Source organism: Xenopus tropicalis, chromosome 7 (genome assembly GCF_000004195.4).
Source record: "Xenopus tropicalis strain Nigerian chromosome 7, UCB_Xtro_10.0, whole genome shotgun sequence".
NCBI lineage: Eukaryota > Metazoa > Chordata > Amphibia > Anura > Pipidae > Xenopus > Xenopus tropicalis.
The window spans coordinates 38,132,955-38,154,131 of record NC_030683.2 but is presented as its reverse complement, the minus strand read 5'-3'; the positions used below and the strand labels follow the sequence as shown (position 1 = coordinate 38,154,131).

The window sequence follows — 21,177 nt, the reverse complement described above, 5'->3', positions numbered from 1 at the left end:
GTGGTTAGTAAATGAGCCCCTCTAGTGTTTAATTTTTATACTTGATAACTCTCTGTAAGAACAAAAATTGGTAGGTTTCTAAAAAGATATTATATATATATATATATATCCAGAAAGCTCATATTATGGGCTCATATTATAGATTCCATTTTAATCAAATAATTACAATTGACTTCATTTTTATATTGAATAATAAAACAGTGCCATGTACTTAATCCCAAGTACCCTTACCCAATTACACCTTATTGGAGGCAAAACAATACTTTTTGGGTTAATTAACATTTAAATAATTTTTTTTTGTTTAGACCACTTTTGGGATTTGACTAAATACTAAGAGCAGAATATAGAATTTGTTATTAAGTTATAAAATAAAACCTAATATCTGTAGAATTGTGTTTTTTGCTATCCTTGGAGGACTAAATAACAGTGTCAAAAAGTACCCTTCCAAATGTACTAGTTTATTAGTTTATTCTTATTCATTTGTTGGTATGTTCAACATATTTTGCACTTTAATTAGCACTTTCTCAAGATCCACCAATAAAATCATTAGTCCAAAAATATTTTTGACTACCCATTCATACCAATTAGTGGGAATTTGTAAGGGTGGATGAATAAGTCAAGAAATACCCTACAATTTTAGAGACTTATCAGTTTATTCTCATTATATAATTTATTTGCATGCCTTTGCTTTGCATTTTTATACATTTTTTTTTACATATTTTTTTTTATCACTTTTGCAAGTACATTCTCAAAAAACCATCAGAGAAATAACTTCCAATAATTTCTAAAAACAAATGCCTGTGTATGTGTGTATGTATTCTTTTGTATGAATAAATATTCATATATAGATTGTAAGCTCTATGGGGCAGGGACCTCCATCCTCTTGTGTCTTTGACTCTTAACTTATTGCAACTGTATCTTTTATGTATTTATTTGTGTTTATTGTAATACTTGGTATTTATCTATTATTATCTTAATAACCCCCTGTTTGTATTAATGTATTCTACTTTACAGTGCTGTGTACATATGGAGTGCTTTATAAATAAAGTTATACATACATACATAACAGGTTGTACATTTTTTATATTGGCATCTGGCATACAAGCTACTTACAGGGCTATATTAATTGAAGTGCAAAAACTGATTTACATCAGTTCTGCTTTACACCAGCCAAATAGCTGGTGTAAAGTTATTATAAAACAAAAGCTTAAAAGCTCATCCTAAGCATCCCCACTGACTAATACTGAGATTTTTTTCAGTTGATAACTCTTGAAAATTCATCTTGCTGCCAAATGGGATTTAAAAAAAAAATATAAAGCTTACCACCTAATCATTTGCCTGAACTTGGACAGGTAAAGACTGATAAATCTACCTTGGGGAGACTTACAGTATTTATCAAAATTTGTATATATGAGTCTTAGTTTTTTTTCAATAATATAACTCAAACTATTACCAGTATCAAATGTTTTGCTAATTGTACTTTTTCATACATTCCAAATTTTTATTCACCCTCATATTCCTCAATTCATATCCTCAATTCCATACTCGACAAGGATCACACTTTGCAAGGTTAGTAACCAAGCCCTATGTTGTTGGTTTAACAATGCTGAACATATAAAAATATCATCTTTGGGATCTGTTACAAATCTTTTAAATATGCTGTGCTGATTATATTGTAAATTGTGGGCTCTGTTTCCACTGAGAGGAATCAGGTTTACAGATCTTGCAAATGTCACAACAGCGTCTGCAGGTGTTTCCCATAAATGGAAGGAGAAAAACTCAAGTCACCTACAAACTTCAAATACCTCAGTTGCCTGAATTATACTGAGAAAAGACTGTACAGTATGTTTAACTGAAGGAAATGCTTAGGCGATAGTCTAGCCCGAGGGGAAATGCAGTGGCGTTTGGACGAACGCTACTAATTAAAATGCAAATGTAATCTCTCCTTTCTTTTCTCTTTTCTTCATGTACATAGATGTCAAACAGAGATTTACAGGAACAAGCTAAAGACTCCTACAGTAAGAAGTAGCCAAGAAAACAGCATTGTTTGCACAAACACAGACAAGGGAGAGAGACAGAATGAGTTAAAGGAATTTGGGGCAAAACAAGTCAAAAGAAACAAAAATAGCATACATTTCCACATACTGTATGCCTAGGCCTAAGCCTAGTTAAGCAGATTTTTCCAAAGGGTACTATTGTTCTTCTGCTAATTGCTAATCTCAATCAATTACATTACATTAACATTTATTTATAAAGCACCAACATATTCCGCAGCGCTGTACAATAAGAATCAGCAATTTGTTTTGAACAGTCGACTGGAAGTTAGAAAATGAAAGCTAAGTCCTTATTGGTTGCTGGTGAACTGTTTTTTAGCAAGTTTGCTAAGTTTTGCTTCTATATATGGACAAAGCATGTATCGGTTATATATTTTCCCAAGAAAGATTGTATAATTTTTCTAATATATAGGGGCACAAGTTAGTGCCACTCTCTGTTCATTCCTATGGGATTTTCAGGGATATCAAGGCATATCAATAGGTGAAAGGTAGAGTTGACTATTTGAAAAATACACCTCTAAAGGCCCCGCAGAAATGGAGTGTGGCAGAATTTTACTGTGGTGAGAATTTTAATTTCATACTTGATAAATCTGGCCCCATCAGTCAGGGGTTATAGTTCAGCACTACTATAACTAGCCACATATTAATATCAATATTAATATCCCAAAGAAGTAAACTGAGAATGATATGGTGGAATTTTAAAAGCATTTTACATTATCAATGAAAAAAGGACTGCAAGGAGGGTAAAAAACATTTAGGTCTAATGTGGGATAATTTGGAAGTATATTTTACTTATTGTTGTTATTTCAATATTAGACAATTAGAATCCACAGATTGGTGCTTTCTTTTTTCCAACCTTTGCCTATAGGTTTCAGGACAAATTTCATTTAGCTACTGTATATTGGGAATAATGAACCCACTTAGTTATGATACTTATAATACTTACATTACAGGTATGAGACCTGTTAGCCAGAATACTCAAGGCCTGAGGTGTTCCAGATAAGGGGTCTTTCCATAGTTTGGGTCTCCATACCTTAAGTACAAAAAAAATTAATTTAAATATTAAATAAACAAACCCGGTAGGATTTTAAGCCTCCAATAAGGATTTGTTATATCTTAGTTGGGATAAAGTACAAGGTTCTGTTTTATTAGTACAGAGAAAAAGGAAATAATAAAAAAAAGTGAATTATTTGATTAAAATGGATATGGGAGACGGCCTTTCATAATTCTGAGCTTTCTAGATAGTGGGTTTCCAGATAATGGATGCCATACCTGTACTGAAACTATAAGGGGCCATGTGAAACAAACCACCAAACATTGGCTATAACTCATGACATAACTAAGCAGCATCATAGAAATGTTTTAAGAGGTGCTTTATATGATTATTTAATAAATTGTTTGTGCACTGTAAAAGGTAATTTTTGCAGTAATATAAATTCATAAAAGTTCATTAAATGTATGCAAAAAATGCATTGTGTCCCTCACTGCTAGAACAATTCTGTGAACTCACATTTACAGGTAACATGCTTCACATTCTGCGAGTGCAGCCAAACCAGTTTTACGAGGGATAAAGGTGAAACAAGGGATGATGCTCATAAAGAAAGTTAATGACTTTTCACCTGCATCAAACTCGTATCCTCTTCAAACAAGCCCGGCAACGACCATGTCGACATATATAAGGGAGGAGCACGGCATGTGAAGAGCAGTCTTGTGCTTGGCAGGGATCAGTAGCAGCTCCCTGGAGTTTATATATATTCTAGGCTTGAACTGCAGCACAGGTAAGTCACAAACAATATCCACTGTCTATACATGTACCTCACTATATATCCATTTCATGGGAACTGTACAGTGCCACAATTTCCTTCAGTGCTGTTTTTTTCTGAAATTGATCTGAAGCATTGACATTGAAAAAATAGTAATTATTTTTGTGTTCGTTTGTAAAGTTCTGTTTTCCTAGGAACTTTAATAAGATAAACAGTATCCTTTAGCTCTGAACCAATTGTTACTTAGGGCAGGGTTCCCCAACCTTTCTTACTCAGGAGCCACAGTTAAATATAAAAAGACTTGGAGAGCAACACAAGCACCATAAAAGTTCATGGAGGTGCCAAATAAGGACTGTTATTGGCTATTAGGTGCCTCTATGCACACTATCAGCTTACAGGGTGCTTTATTTGGTAGTAAATAACTAGTCCATAAAAAAGTAAAACTTGCCCCCAAGTCAGGAATTCAAAAGTAACTACCTGCTTTGGGGGCACTGAGAGCAACATTTAAGGGGTTGGGGAGCAACATGTTGCTCACGAGCCACTGACTGGGGATCACTGACTTAGGTGCAGATTTATCATGATGTGAGTTTAGAGCTTATCACGAATGTATCAAATGCTGAACACCAATTTTCAGTTATTGATAAATACGTGTCTAACAATCCCATAAGAATGAATAGAATATGGGTGAGTTTATATGTATTAAACTTTAAACTCGCATTTTGATAAATCTGCCCCTTACAGTTTTTGTAAGCTTGGATCTAGCTCTAGCAGTTTTAATGGACATGTTGGGCTTCATGATATAAAGCAACATGCTAAAAGAGGATCTAGTCACAGATTTTTAAGCAGAAAAACCACTAATACAAAACTTTGCCATATAAAAGCTGTCAAGATCGTGTAGAAGTCAATGGGAGTTGTCCTTGGCAAATAGTAATCAATTTTACTTAGTTCGTGCTTCCACACTTTAATTAATTCGTGCTTTTTAAATTTGGATCTTTTAATCCAGTGATCCCCAACCAGTGGCTCGTGAGCAACATGTTGCTCTCCAACCCCTTGGATGTTGCTCCCCGTGGCCCCAAAGCAGGTGCTTATTTTTAAATCTCTGGTTAGGAGGCAAGTTTTAGTTACCAGCCAGTCCACATAGGGGCTATTGCCAGCCAGTCCACATAGGGGCTATTAAGTAGCCAATTATAACTCTTATTGGCACCCCCAAGAACCTTTTTCATGCTTGTGTTGCTCCCCAACCCTTTTTCCAATTAAATGTGACTCACAGGTATAAATGGTTGGGGATCCCTGTTTTAATCATTTACTAGACATTCATGGTTTTAGTGGAAATTAGTTTTCTTGGTTTTAAAAACATCTTAAACCACAAAAATCAGAATGTTAATAAATCTGCTCCATAGTGTCTGAGATTTATTTGTATATAAATTATTACAACTGTAAGAAAAAGTGAGATACAGACTCTTTTACACTACAGTAAACTGTTATTTTCTAAAGTAAATCGAAAAACCTTGACTTACCATGTCACTGTCATTAGGTACAGATTAATTACAAATTGATAATTTTAATCTCCATGTCACTGTCATTAGATACGGATTGTTACTTTGTGGAGTAGTTTGTCTTAATCTGCTTAGCTATTTGATAAAGTTATGTAAAGGAGAGTTTGGTAACTCATATGAAAGAGTTGTGTAACAAGCAGAAACGCGTGGCTTGCTGCTTTACTGATTCATGATTCGCCCAAACTGGTCTTAACTTGAATGAGGTTCATAAAGGAACTAGTTATTAACGCCCACAGGATGTCATTACAGTGCAGAAAAGTCAAATTAGTTCAAAAGGAATTGATCAGTATGTTTCATTTTAATGGTAGACAATGTTTAAAGGCCAACATGTTTAATGTACATGTGTTTCTTCCATAAAGGTGCCTATGGGGCTGAAGTATCAACATTCCCATTCCAATTTGTTTCCATGATTTTTGCACATAAAATTCCAAAGCTGAATTATGGTTTCCAAACCTCTAATGAGTTTTTGTTCACAATTTTCTTTAATTAATAAGCAAACATTCAAGTTTAATTAAATTTCAAGTTTGTTCAAATTAAAAAATCAGATAAATAAGCCTCCCTGACTTGCAAGGTAAATATATATGAGTTAACATTTACTCTCATTTCTCACAACATCCTGGTTACAATACAATACAATAAAATAACCAGTTTAATGAGCCTTATCTATATACATCCGACAGCGAATAGCAGCGGTGTTAACATAGAAAGTGCAGTGACTAAATAGGTGACATTATTTTATACATACATGCAATAGATTGCAATTTAGTTCAACATATATTTAACTAAAAAAATAGAATTTTGCATCCATGAGTAGAGAAAAAAAAAGAACAGGGAAAAATGTTAATTTTTGAAAGTCAAATGCAGTTTTCCTTTGTGTTTAGAGACTAACTGCCATGTCACAGGCTTGAAAATCACGAGACATAAATACAGCTGCAGCATGCAAACAAAGAAAATGTATTTTTAGAAACATTTGCCTACCAGTTATTTTCTCTGTTTAATGTCCCATTCATATCTTTCAAATATGGATTAACATACAACCCATTAAAGAAAAACAAGCGTATGCTAATGAAAAGGGAAATATTTCTCTTGTGGTATTGATGGCCCACCCAGTACATTACTGCATCCAGACCACCATCTAAGGGGAAGATGTAGCGATACTATGAGATTATTGGAATTATTGATATTAGGAGATGGTATTGGTAAAACCAAAGTCTATAGCTTCAAAATAACTGTCGAAATCACTACAGCTGAGCATATAACTTAGGAGCCATACATTTGGTGAGGTTGCTACACAAGCAATTTTTTGGGGGGCAAACAGTACCATTTGAAGAACAATGAGACATCCTAGACTCGCCACAAATAGAAGGAGGCTGAAGTGCACTACCCTGAGCATATCTCCAGTCACAGTTCAAAAAGTCAAACATGTTAATGAAGTACCATAGTCAGACATATGCCTTATGCAGTTCGTGTTCACATGACAGATCGACTTTTTAGGGTGAAGACACATGAAGCTACTTAGTAGCAGCTACTAAACACCAGAAAATACCCTGCCATAGACAATACTGAGAATTGTCTCTGCTAAAACACATGTAGAGACAATTATCAGTAACTGATCAGCATTGTCTATTTTAGTAGCCATGACAGGTAGCTGCTACTATTAGCTCTGTGTGTCTTCACCCTTGAACTCTGCCTGGAGATATGCTCATTAAGTGCCTGCTCTTCAGTATACAGTGAAACCAATACCATACAGCCAAACAATGCTCCTAAGGAGCGCCATTCTAGGGCTCTAAGCATATGAATGAGAAGAGTCCCAGCTCATTATGCATGTGTGTGACGGCAAGTACATGCGCATCATGAGAGAGCTGTAACTCTACTGGTGTGGGCAGCATAGCACCCTAGGAGCATTCTTTAGTTTAGTCATCTTTATAGTTTAGTAATATAGAGTAATAGTTTTTCCAATTGGTGTCCCTTAACCTGTAGGTGTGTTGAAATTCTGCATGAATTTATATTTCTATTCTTTTTGCATTTTAAAAAATGCCCATTAGGATAGTCACTTTTGCAATACAGTACATGTTGCAAAAATGAGTTTACTAAAATGCTTTAATGGCCTAATCAAATGGTATTTGTTACAACTTTGTATGGTCTTGAGTTTAGTTCAATATCATACAAAACACTGTGACCATAATGTAGAACAGAGGTGAGATATTAAAAGCTGCTCAATGATGTTTTGCCAACACGACTGCAATATTCTCAGAATTGCACAATCCCTTGTAGGGAAAAGGCATTTAAACATCTTCAAAAAACCCTTCCTTAAAGGAACAGTAACATCAAAAAATGAAAGAGCTTTAAAGTAATGAAAATATAATGCACTGTTGCCCTGCACTGGTAAAACTGGTGTGTTTGCTACAGTAACACTACTATAATTTATATAAATAAGCTGCTGTGTAGCCATGGGGGCAGCCATTCAAGCTGGAAAAAAGGAGAAAAGGCACAGGTTACATAGCAGATAACAGATAAGTTCTGTAGAATACAATGGTGTTTTATCTGTTATCTGCTATGTGCCTGTGCCTTTTCTCCTTTGAATGGCTGCCTCCATGGCTACATAGTAGTTTATTTATATAAATTATAGTAGACTTTCTGAAGTAAACACACAACTTTTACCAGTGCAAGGCAGCAGCACATTATATTTTAGTTACTTTTATACACTTTCATTTTTTGGTGTTACTGTTCCTTTAATAACCTTGGGCGTGACTCAAAAAGTCACTTTCCTTTGTACACATGAATTTCATTTAGTAAATAGGTGTATGTAAAATGTAAATTATCACCTCTGTGTTATAGTAAAGACAAAACAGTATAAAACATACACTAGTCCTATGGATGTGGTATCCGTTTCAGCACTCTAATCAGTGTTGTGCCATATGATTTGGAATATTGTGGGGCAGTCTGCTTCCTCCTGGCCTTGTCATGGCATGTGTCTATTGCATCATCAAATTTACATTAAAACTATACCCCCATACAATATTGGTCTCTCTAAATATATACAGTATTGCATAAACAGCTTACATGTAAGATCCTGCTTCATCTAAATAAATCATTTTCATAACTATACTTTTTAAGTAGTATGTGCTATTGGGTACTCTTAAATGGAAAATTGTGTGATAAACTGTGCACACAAACAAGCCAAGGCACACATACATATTAGGTCACATCGGCCAATGAATGGACAGAGTTCTGCCTTTTGCATCCACAATTTTTCCTGTTACAGAAAGAGCTGCATTATTTCTGCATTATTTCTGGTCATGTGATCTCTGAGGGAGCACACAGCCCATCACTAAATGGTGGATCAAGGGAAAGGATGTAAAAGGGCAATATTTACTGATATACTGTATATATTCCAGTCTGTTGAGATTCTTTAATAGGTCACTTAACATAATATAAACTATCTGTTGGTAAAGTATTAATTCTGGGGGTATAGTTTTCCTTTAAAGGGACTGTTGCAAAATCAGCTTCCCCTTTAAGCAGGGTCTGAAATGTAATTTTTAAGAAAATATACAACGAATTTAATTGCCGACACAGGGGTTGTTAAGGAACATTGTCCAATCAGCCTTAGTTGTAAAACTATAGTGGTGAGGTGATTTCAGTACAGTTAAACGTTGTAGATTTTCACTGCAACTGTGTGATAGGGGATAACTGATGTAATATCAGCTACATACAAAGACAGTAGCTGACTAAACAACCACACTACATGTGTTTTTTCCTCATGATCTTTTATCTATTTCTTCTCCCTTTATTATGAAGTAATTCAGAAACTTTCCCATCCATATTAGCAGTTAAACTGGCCACACACAGGCAGATTTTCTCATTCTTAGATAAATGATTGTATTGTTAAGTAATCGATTGACAATCATTTTAACCACATGATATGCAATCCATGGAGACCGACCATGTAAAAAGATATCATCACCATAGATGATTTTAGCTATGCTGGGATTTTGCAGAATCCAGTGGGATTTTGTTTTAGTCAGAAATGAATATATAAGTGTGCCTTGCTTACAGCAATTTTGTTTTGGGGTTTATTTCTTGTAACAATGGCCACAATAGCACTTTGTTAATTAGTTTAAAATAAGAAAACATTACTTGCCTTCTATTTATGTGTACAGGTATGGGATCTGTTATTCAGAATGCTAGGGACCTGGGGTTTTTCAAATAAGGAGTTATTAATAATTTGGATCTCCATACTTTGTCTACTAAAAAATAGAATTGTTTGGCTTTCAGTAAAAATTAATTATATCGTAGTTTGGATCACATACAAGGTGCTGTTTTATTATAACATCGAAAAAAGGAAATCATTTTCAAAAATGTGAATTATTTGATTAAAATGGGGTCTATGGGAGATGGCCTTGACATAAATCCCAACGATTTTATTGGATTGTGCTAAAATGCATCATGTCAATGGGAACAAATAAACTTATCTACAAGTTTGCCCCAAAAATGACTCCTAAGACTCTAGAGGACAGTGAGGTTGTGGAATGCACCGAAGGCTGATGTTGTAACAGATAGCTTGGATGATTTCTTTCTTGAACAAGCATATTATCTAAGGCTATTGTGATCTTAAGATGAATTTAGTATAAGTATTAGTGATGGGCGAAATGTTTCGACAAAAGAATAGCCGTGGGCGACAAAAGAATAGCTGTGGTATATCTTGAGAAAGGCTAGGCCAGAGCCAAAACGTTGATTGGATGGCAATGTTACAATAAAGATCGAATTTTTACGAAAAGTCCTTGGAGTGCGCTTGCAACAATCTTTTGAAGGTGTAAAAGAGTCCCTAAGCTGCACCCGGGCAATAAGTAATGCTGGCTAAATTGTTTTGTGTGGATTGTGATGCAATTGTATATATATATATAATATAATGTGAGTGTATGGATAGGTATGTGTATATATGTGCACTGGTGGTCATTTGGAGGGACTGAACTTGATGAACTATGGTCTTTTTACAACCCAAATTAACTATGTAACTATGTAGAGTAATTCTAGAGAATCTGACATGGACACTTTTATGCTGCAATATGTTTGTCTATTTTATTTAAAACAACAATGCTTGAAAATATTTCATAAAATAATATCGATAAAGCAGTAGGTTTTATAGACGTCTTGATGGCTCCCATGCTGAAACATTTTAGCTCTAACGTTTTGTTTTATGACATGACTTGATACCTAATTCTGGGTGAAATGTTGAAATTAATCATATGTAATTAGTTCAAGTCACTAGAAATCAACATTTTCCCCCAAATTATTGTCACAGTGAACAAATATTTACAAGATTATTAGGAATGATGGTCACATGCATTTACATGAAATTTGCACAGAAATGATTTTCTACCACTTAGCAATCTGCATTTCTTCTACTTGTTAAGCAAATTATGTGTTGTTTTGTCTTCACTACAGAGTAGTGATGTTGGATGAATAGATCTCCTTGTGCCATTGCATTCATTACACTGTGGATTATTTTTATCTACAGGGCTTCAAAAAAATCCATATTTAAGGAATTCCTGTTATTTCAAAACGGAGCAGAACGTTTTAAAGTATAAACAACTGTTCCAGCATGAAGGACATGGCATATGATTCAAAAGAAGACTTCAGAACCAGTAAGTTACTTCATTTACCTTTTGTTTATTTGTATAGAAAATACATTTTGCTCAGCACTTTACATAGGGTAATGGAGTGCATGAATTGGCCTAAGTGGAACTCAGAGTCCAGTGAGTTAATGTAATAAAAAAATGTAAGTTCCCACATCTAGGAACCCGCAGCAAGCAATCAGATAACCAATAAACGCTGATTGGTTGCTATGGGTTACAAGACAAATAGCAGACATAAGACCATTTATTACATTTATTTCCTCATAGTTACACACATACCAGACACCAACTAACCCAAAGGTACATTTTTTTGCCTTTAGGAGGGGGTGACACAAAATTCCACGATAATGGTGCCCTTCAGGAAATTCAACTGTGGACCTTGTGTAATGGAGTCCTGACATGCTGCCACCATTATACAATTACATCCCATATCAAGGGGGGTGTCAGTTAGTCTTGTGTCTGGAGTTTTGTTCTGCACATGGACCTACCTTTGAGGTTGATTCAGTTTGTAAATCAACCCAAAGGGTAAATAACCCTTTAGGCAAGTTTGGTAATTTCTTGCAGAACATTGATGAAACTGAACTTTAAAGCAGTGCTTTGATGAATTATCTTTTTAGCATTGCTTAAAAAGTTAGGGCTAGATATGTTAATAGGAGAGTTCTTTTGATGTACATAATAGTAATATTTCAGAATTATTCTATAATATGTCCTAATGACCTCCAATATCAGGAATGGCTAAACTACACCTGCAGTCTTATCTCCTTTCTTATATGGAAACTACTGTTTATGTAACAATATACTTTGTCCTCAAATAAGTACAGTAGCTTGATTTTTCCAGTACTGTCTTTTAAACACTCTACAAATAGTATAATTACAGCTCTCCTTTGCTCTGTTCCTATATGTTGAGACAACCATAAGATAAAGAAGAAGCGTGACAAGCAAGAATGTTAACACGTCAACTGTCCGAGTGAATGTGAAATTTTGTTTTGTTTTCTAGATAACTTAAACATTAATGGATATGACAACCCTGCCTTCCAGGAAGATGAACCACCAGAGAAATATGGATTTTTTAAGAAGAAGAAGTAAGGTTCCTTACAAACATACTTGTCTTTGTCACTTGTTTTTTAATTGACTTAGAATTGTGCTTCTTATACTATCCATATATTACAATTCCTCATAATCTGTAATTATATCTACTCATTAAAACACAAATCTGTTAAAGGAACTGAACCAGGGAGGCGGAGAATGTAACAGTAATAACAGGAGCAAAGTTAGTTGCAGAAACCAATAGCAACCAATCAGCATGTAGCACGGACTCATCTGCTATTTAAAAGAAAAATTCTGATTGATTGCTATTTGATACAAGAAAATCTTTACTTTGCTACTACAGGTATGGGACCTGTTATCCAGAATGCTCGGGACCAGGGATTTTAATGAAAAGTGGTCTTTCCAAAATTTGAATTTCTGCACCTTAATACATAATTTAAACACAAAATAAACTCAATGGGATTGTTTTCCCTCCAGTAAGGATTAAGTATATCTTAGTTGGGATCAAGTACAGGTACTGTTTTATTATTACAGAGAAAAGGGAATCATTTAACCATTAAATAAACCCAATATGGCTGTTCTGCCCCCAATAAGGGGTAATTATGTCTTAGTTGGGATCAAGTACAGGTACTGTTTTATTACTACAGAGAAAAGGGAATCATTTAACCATGAAATAAACCCAATATGGCTGTTCTGCCCCCAATAAGGGGTAATTATATCTTAGTTGGGATCAAGTACAAGGTACTGTTTTATTATTACAGAGAAAAAGGGAATCATTTAACCATGAAATAAACCCAATAGGGCTGTTCTGCCCCCAATAAGGGGTAATTATATCTTAGTTGGGATCAAGTACAGGTACTGTTTTATTACTACAGAGAAAAGGGAATCATTTAACCATGAAATAAACCCAATATGGCTGTTCTGCCCCCAATAAGGGGTAATTATATCTTAGTTGGGATCAAGTACAAGGTACTGTTTTATTACTACAGAGTGAAAGGAAATCACTTTAAAAAATTTGAATGATTTGCTGGACACTATAGGAGATGGCTTTCCATAAATTCTGATCTTTCTGGAAAATGGGTATATGGATAACAGATCCTGTACATTACCCGGCAAAAAAAAAAAATTCAAAGACATCCTGTCCTTCAAACTAAAAATATCTACAGTCATTTTCATAGTTATATTAACCCAATGCAGATGGTTTAAATCATTAAAACAAAACTTTCTTTTTTCAATCTAATCAGTATGTTCCATTAGGATTATTTAATAGTAGCTAAATTTGAGTTTTGTCATTGAAAATATAGCATAATGGCACTTTATTTAATCTACAGAAAAGAAAAGAAAGACAGCGCCCCGGTAGCAATGGTGGGATTTTTGGAGCTGGTGAGTGTTTATTCTGGCATGCTGTGATATCCTGTTACAATGTGAAAGTAACATTTAGGGGGTTATTCATCAAAATTTGAGTGTGTGGATTTTCAAGTTTTTTTTTTAATTATAAAAAAATTCACCAAACTCAAACGCACCCTTATTTATTAAAAAGCGAGTCTTGAAAGCTCAATCACTTACAAATGTGGAAACTCGAAAGCAGACTTCTACATGGAACTTTTAGATGCTGAACTTTTGCATACGAGTTTTTCAAGTTTTTTGATCTGAAATGTAGCAGAGACTCAAATTTGTAAGTTTTAGAGCAAATTTTGATAAAAAGGCCCCATAAGGTAATTAAAATGTCTACAGTTTGGAGTTTTGTGTCCTAAACAGAATTCTATATTCCTGTCTAAGCCATAAAATAGTTCAATATATATTTTCTTGCTTGTCCTGTGTCTGTGACAAGGCTTCTTTATTTAGATACAATATAGGCATTAGGACTCCACATGATGCACACAATTGCAGACCTTCTGCAATTATAAGCTTCCAGGGATTTCCCATTAATTCCATACTACAAGCTAAGACTCGTGGGTAGTGATGAGCACATTTTTTCGCCAGGCATGGATTCGCACCAGTGGCAAAAGCACCGTGACTTAGTCCTAAACAGCCACAGACTTGCTATATCTTGTGATTGATGCAAACTAACAATCATTCTCTTTATAGTTTAGCTTTGCAGATAGTTGGGACATCATGTTGATGATTATTGGCATAGTCTGTGGACTGGCAGCGGGTACTGGACTTCCAATTATGATTATTGTCTTCGGCACCATGACAGATTCCTTTGTTCAAAGTGGAATTCCTGTAAACTGTGAGTGGAATCCATAATACTTGCTTATGGGACACACAAAGATAGGATGCTGGCAATTCAAATATGAGTAAAAAAAAAACATGGTCATCATAATGCTTGAAATCAATCAATGTGAAACTACCCTAAGGGGCAGATTTACTAATCCACGAACGGACCAAAAGCGCCGAATGTGTTTTTTCATAATGATCTGTATTTTTGCAACTTTTTCATTTCCAATACGATTTTTTCCCTTTTGGGATTCGGATTCATGGATTAGTAAATCTGCCCCAAAGTGTGCATTTTCTTATGCTTGTACAATATTCAGAATAGTTAATGATCATGTAAAAATGCTATGCACAATATTTCAGAAGAATTTAAACTGGACAGGTCAGTACAAAATGTAAATATAAAGCCAGTAGTGAAATTAGGTTTCAGTATTATTTATCTGTAAATTTTATGTGGGAATCATGCTTCTATTTAGGTAACACAAATGTTGTGAATGCAGATTGCACAAGTCATACATAAAAAACAGGCTGTAGGAGGAATGTAGGTAGAACCTGTACTTTTCTGGTAAAAGCTTTCCATTGTGTTTTGCTGACATCAGTATATTGCAGGTAATGAGGGCACATACAATACAACATTTACAAATTTGAGCTAGACTATCCAACTGGAGACCTAGATCTGCAGACCTTTGGGCGACAGACCCTACTTTTAAAAGAATTAATAGAATCTGGATTTACACTTGGATTTTTACTGTTGTAACTAGGGTTTATTGTTTAAAATGCATTTAAGTTTTGCCTTCTGTGTTTCACTTTGGGGGGCACATTAAGCACTGACAATCTATTTGCCCAGTTGTAAAAGGGTATCGAAAGTGCTTTTACCTACGTGATAAAGTAGTGAGTGCATTGGGTGCATGCCTAATTACTGACTCCTCTATAAATCCATAGTGGAGATGCCGCTTACTTTTTAAAATAACCTATGGATTTATACTGCTGATCCCACAGCTCTTAGTCAAAAAATACTCCTGATATCTTTGAAATAACTTAAAAAATAAATTGAATTGCAAAAGTGCTCAGAAGAATATGTTTATTTACTCTACTGTTTTGCCTGTTTACCAAAATGTATAGCGTGCCTTACTGAGATACATCTTACAGCTTACAATCAAGAAGTCTTTAAATATGCAAGCAGTATATACAATATGTTCTAATTAATGTAGCAGAGTGCAATCTTACACATGATTTGTTGTTTAGATACGCAAAATACCTCTACAACCTCTACATCCTGTGGACACTTTGGAACGATGGACATAGAAGCGGAAATGACCAAGTAAGGATAAACTATGCAAACCCACAATTAGTTAATAGCACAGGCAAGAAATGCTACTGGGAAATTAGTTTTGCTACTGTTTGTGGCATATGCTGTAGACTTCCTTGCGGGCACCCTTGCTTAGCCCTGAAAGATCCAATTTGGTAAGAAAGCCAAGACCTGCTGAAATAAAGCATAGAGGTTTATATAGGTTTTTTGAGTAAAAGGTGGTAAAGCATAGAATTTCAGTTAGACCTATCCCTAGGTGTAAAACTTCCTAAAACTCATTCCCATTTGTAACCCCTTACTATCCAACCTAATAATAGATTAAATGATTCTCCAATAGAAACCATTTGTGATGAACAAATGTTTTCGCCAGGCATGGATTCGCAGCGAAATTCCACATTTTGCCATAGCAAAACGGGTGAAAAATTTTGCAGCAGAAAATGTCTTAGTTGTGTCAAAAAATGTCTTGGTCATGTGACAAAATGTTGCATTTTGCTAATTTTTTGGACAAAGCTAAACGGGACAGATTCGCCCATCACTAGAAACCATCCCTACCAGTGCTATATCATTCATCTTGCTAATATCAATGACAGTGAAATTACTATTTAATTCATGCCTGTTGAATACATTGTATTTAAACATCAGAAATACTGATATTGTGCTGTTTGTGATAGAATGAAAATAACTGTAATAGCTGTGACATGCACAAAGAAATGGGATCCGGGGCACACAAAACCCGCAGGAATTTCACTGGAGCATTCTTATGCATTAAGTTGGCCACTGACCCAGAAAAGCTGGGGAAATGTTTTATTTAGAAGTGTTGCTTTAAGAATCTGTCCACATGTTTGACTACAGCTCCCAGTCTTTTGATAAAATGTTCAAGAATACGGCTAATTGCAGTTCAGAAACAACTGGAGCATTACTGCTGTGCTCAATGGAACGTTGAATTATTCCAGATTTTCCCTCTGCTTTAGTCATTCTGTTAGCATGCAGAGCAATGTAAGGCTAAAAATGATCCTTCCACTAGTTTATAGTTAGCTGTACAGTAGCGCTGGAGGCCATGCCCCAGAAGCACTGAAAATATTAGGTACTGAATATTTTTAATTGGTTTTGAAATCTTGGAGCCCAGTAAGAACTTAGCTAGTGATGAGAGACTTTGTTTGTCAGACGTGCATTAGCAGCAAAGTTTCGCCATCAGCAAATAATGTCGCGAAACAGAGGCAAAAATTTGCCACAACAAAAAATTTCCGTAGACAATGTCAGAGCCAAAAAAGTCGCCAAGACAAAGATGTTGCCGAAACCAAAAATTTACTTTCAGATTCTACCAGCAATTAGTGATAAGCGAATTTTTTCGCCAGGCATGGATTCGCAGCATTTTGCCATTGACTTATTGTTTTGCGAAACTTCCGTGAAAATTTGCCACGGAAAAGTTCGGTGCGTGCAATTTTTTTGGGCGCGTCAAAAGAGGGCATGGTTACGTCAAATTGGGAGCAGTCGCGTCGAATTGGGCATGGTTGCGACGAAAATGGCGTGACCGCGTCAAATTTTATGGCGAAGTAAAACGGGACAGATTCACTCATCACTACCAACGATCTAAGAGGCATAAAATCTTTTTGCAACTGACATTGTGTATGCTTTGTTTCACAGGTATGCTTACTACTATGTTGCCATTGGCTGCTCTATCTTTGTCTTATCACTTTTCCAAGTGTGGACGTTCCTGGTGTCGGCTTCCAGACAGACAACTAGGATTCGACGGATGTTCTTCAAAGCTGTACTTCATCAGGAGATGTCTTGGTTTGATGCCACTCAGATCGGAACACTGAACACCAGGCTGACAGAGTATGCATTGTTTATGCTAGCTAACAGTGACCGTATTTTATACATGAAGTAAAAAAGTAGAAATATAACTGGAACTATACAAAATGTTGACTAATTCTAACACTAAATAACTTTACACATTTATAACCCAAATTATTACTATTTAAACAGATTACCCTGTAAGCCCTATAGCAAAATAATTTATTTAACAGTAGAATAGAATAATAATTGATTCTGTTGCTTATTATGTATGCTTTCAGAGAGACCCGTCTTCTTTTCTCTTTCCTGATTCATTTTATTTTTTTATTTTTATCTAGGGATATAAACACCATACACGAAGGTCTTGGAGATAAAATTAGTATATTTCTTCAGTTTTTTTCCACCTTCATATCTGGTATTATTATAGGATTTGTACATGGCTGGAAACTGACCTTAGTCATCATGTCAGTGAGTCCTCTCCTTGGAGCATCTGCAGCAGTTTGGACTAAAGTAAGTCTAGCATCTAATCATTGCTGTTACTGGAAAACAATTATTTGCATTGCTCTGAACGAATATGTTAAAAAGACAGACTAATAAAGGCACAACATATTCAGAGGCCTGAACCGAGTTTTTATCTTAAGCATCAAAGGGCAGCTATTTATTCATTTATATATTGATTTGGCAAAAAATGTACGGATTTACTACCAGGATTCAGATTTGGTCAAATGCAATTGCCTGGCAGAAGCGAAGCCTAACCTAAATTAGGATTTGTTTTGGTATCCAGCTGAATCCTACATGGAAGATTCAGTATTTGTCCAAATCTGAAAAATGTGGATTCAGAGCATACCTTGACTGGAGCAAACTCCTAACTAGCCCTGGACTGACAATTTGTGTATTCTGGCAAAAACCAGAGGGGCTGCTGTAAGATGCCCTAGACATTATTTATTAGGCTGGTGGGGGGCTGTTTGGGCTTCTGTGTACTTGAAAATGTGAACTTGAAATGCCAGGGCCTATTTTCAATCCCAGTCCAGACCTGCTTCTAACCACTGCTAGGGTAAACTAGCCACCTTTGTTGAGTGTCTAACATTCTGTGCACTGGAAATTCTATACAAATGAGTGTTATAGTGTCTACTGTAAAGCCTGCAGAGCAGAGAAATCCCTGTCAGTTTTGAAAAATGGGGCATTTGCCATGCAGACAGAAAAGCAAAGGGGCTGATTACCTCTGTAACATGGTGGTTACTATTGATGTACTAGTTCCACAGTATCTGCTTGTGCAATGTTAAGCTTACCAGCTGCCCATATCTGTCTGGCAAGCCTTACTTTCTATTCTCAGGTGTTCCAATAAAACATTGGTACTTAGATCCTGCCAGGAGGGCCTATTAAACATCTCTTAATGAACATCTAATCTGTCAATTTGCCACAAGGCCATTTTTAGGGGGAGGGGGTTTAAATGAGAAAACTGACAGAAATCTTTAAATAAACAGGAATTTATTTTATTCCTTTTAAGCTTCTTGCTAATTTTACATCAAAAGAACTAAATGCTTATGGAAAAGCTGGAGCTGTGGCTGAAGAAGTTCTCACTGCAATAAGAACCGTTGTTGCTTTTAATGGACAGAAGAAGGCACTAAAACAGTGAGTTTGCTATTTTACGCATAACATCCCAGGTGCCAAGAAATCAAAGTGCACACTCTATCTCCCTCTCTTAAATCTATTGGAAAAAAAACTTTTTGTTACAGGGGTAGTAGTTCACCTTTAAATTAACTTTTCATATGATGTAGGCATTAATATTCTGAGACAGTTTGCAGTTGGTCTTCGATTTTTCAGTTATTTAGCTTTTTCTTCAGCAAGTCTCCAGTTTGGTATTTTAGCAGCTATGTGGTTGCTAGGGTCTTATTTACTCTAGCAACCAGGCAGTGTTGTGAAAAAGAGAGAGAGAGAATATGAATAGGTGAGAGACTGCATAGAAAGACATGAAAAGTAACTACTAAATTGCAGCCTCACAGAGCAGTAGTTTTTTTTACCTGCTGGGGTCAGTGATCCCTATCTGAATGATGAAAAAAGGCAGAATATAATTCAAAAACTATTCAAAATAAATTGTAAAAACCAACAGCAACTTAAAGGTTAAGGTGAACAACTCCTTTAATTGTAAAGCGTTAATGACATGAAATATTCACCAAGCAAAAACACCATACGATATGAGTGTTAAATGGAGCTTACAATCTAGTTCACCTTTTCCCCTGTAATAATAAAACAGTACCTTGTACTTGATCCCAACTAAGATATAATTACCCCTTATTGGGGGCAGAACAGCCCTATTGGGTTTATTTCATGGTTAAATGATTCCCTTTTCTCTGTAATAATAAAACAGTACCTGTACTTTATCCCAACTAAGATATAATTACCCCTTATTGGGGACAGAACAGCCCTATTGGGTTTATTTAATGGTTAAATGATTCCCTTTTCTCTGTAATAATAAAACAGTACCTGTACTTGATCCCAACTAAGATATAATTACCCCTTATTGGGGCAGAACAGCCCTATTGGGTTTATTTCATGGTTAAATGATTCCCTTTTCTCTGTAATAATAAAACAGTACCTGTACTTGATCCCAACTAAGATATAATTACCCCTTATTGGGGGCAGAACAGTCCTATTGGGTTTATTTCATGGTTAAATGATTCCCTTTTCTCTGTAATAATAAAACAGTACCTTGTACTTGATCCCAACTAAGATATAATTACCCCTTATTGGGGGCAGAACAGCCCTATTGGGTTTATTTCATGGTTAAATGATTCCCTTTTCTCTGTAATAATAAAACAGTACCTGTACTTGATCCCAACTAAGATATAATTAATCCTTGTTGGATTAAAACAATCCTGTTGGGTTTATTTAATGTTTAATTTACTCAAGGTATGGAGATCCAAAGACCCCTTATCTGGAAAACCCAAGTCCCGAGCATTGTGGATAATGGGTCCCATACTAGTATATATTTTATTGTTGCTTTATCAGTGAAAAATATATTTTTGTTTCAAGCAAAAAGTATTTGTTCTCGTTTAACAAATAAGCTCAGCAATGGAACTCTAATTTACTGACAAATGTAGCAGCTGCAATATGATAAACAGGGCCAGTATCAATCTAAAGTTTTTTTTTTGGAAATAAATAAATGTTGTGGTCATTTTTATTAGCTGTTTTTGTGAATTATTACTATTTTTTTTTTGCTTCCCAGGTATGATAAACACCTAGAGAATGCAAAAAAAGTTGGCATAAGAAAATCAATCACAACAAATTTATCTATGGGAATTGCACAATTTCTCATCTTTGGAGCATACGCGTTGGGATTTTGGTACGGAACTAAATTAACAGTGGATGAGCCGGACACATACACCATCGGAAAAGTTTTAATTGTGAGTTAAGCTTTTTGGTTACAGTGATTGTCTTTGAATGAATTGTACATAAAAAGTGATGCATAATTAAAGTGCTGTACAGGTTATTATTGCAAGATTGAAAATGTATAGTACTCATTCTATTGCCTGGTGTTTGTAGGTATTTGAATGCATGCTTGGTTTTATTTTCTATTTAACCCTTCAAACTTGGCTGGAACTGCTTACATCTTTATTGTAACAATATACAATGATTAGCCAGATACCTTTGGCTTTTTATTCATAATTACTGGAAATTTATAGGAGTAGATATTCTTTTCCAATTCTTGTTATTTTTTTTTCCATATTTTGCCTCCTAATGTGAAAAAAAAGCTTTGATAACAATTTTGATAGTAACTTCCCTTCAACCCCCTAATTAAAA

At 35.3% G+C, this 21,177-nt stretch overlaps 1 protein-coding gene across 1 annotated transcript in view; it reads left to right on the top strand.

Annotated features, from left to right (window-relative positions):
• Positions 1-3,581: 3,581 nt before the first annotated feature.
• LOC100494753 (ATP-dependent translocase ABCB1) overlaps positions 3,582-21,177 on the top strand; it is a 39,899-nt gene continuing 22,303 nt past the window's right edge. The window contains exons 1-10 of the mRNA XM_018095898.2: positions 3,582-3,832; positions 10,892-11,018; positions 12,007-12,091; positions 13,388-13,439; positions 14,145-14,289; positions 15,519-15,594; positions 17,227-17,418; positions 17,715-17,886; positions 18,884-19,008; positions 20,603-20,780. Coding sequence (XP_017951387.2) covers positions 10,976-11,018; positions 12,007-12,091; positions 13,388-13,439; positions 14,145-14,289; positions 15,519-15,594; positions 17,227-17,418; positions 17,715-17,886; positions 18,884-19,008; positions 20,603-20,780 — 1,068 coding nt within the window. The 5' untranslated portion in view covers positions 3,582-3,832; positions 10,892-10,975. The remainder of the gene's footprint in view (positions 3,833-10,891; positions 11,019-12,006; positions 12,092-13,387; positions 13,440-14,144; positions 14,290-15,518; positions 15,595-17,226; positions 17,419-17,714; positions 17,887-18,883; positions 19,009-20,602; positions 20,781-21,177) is intronic.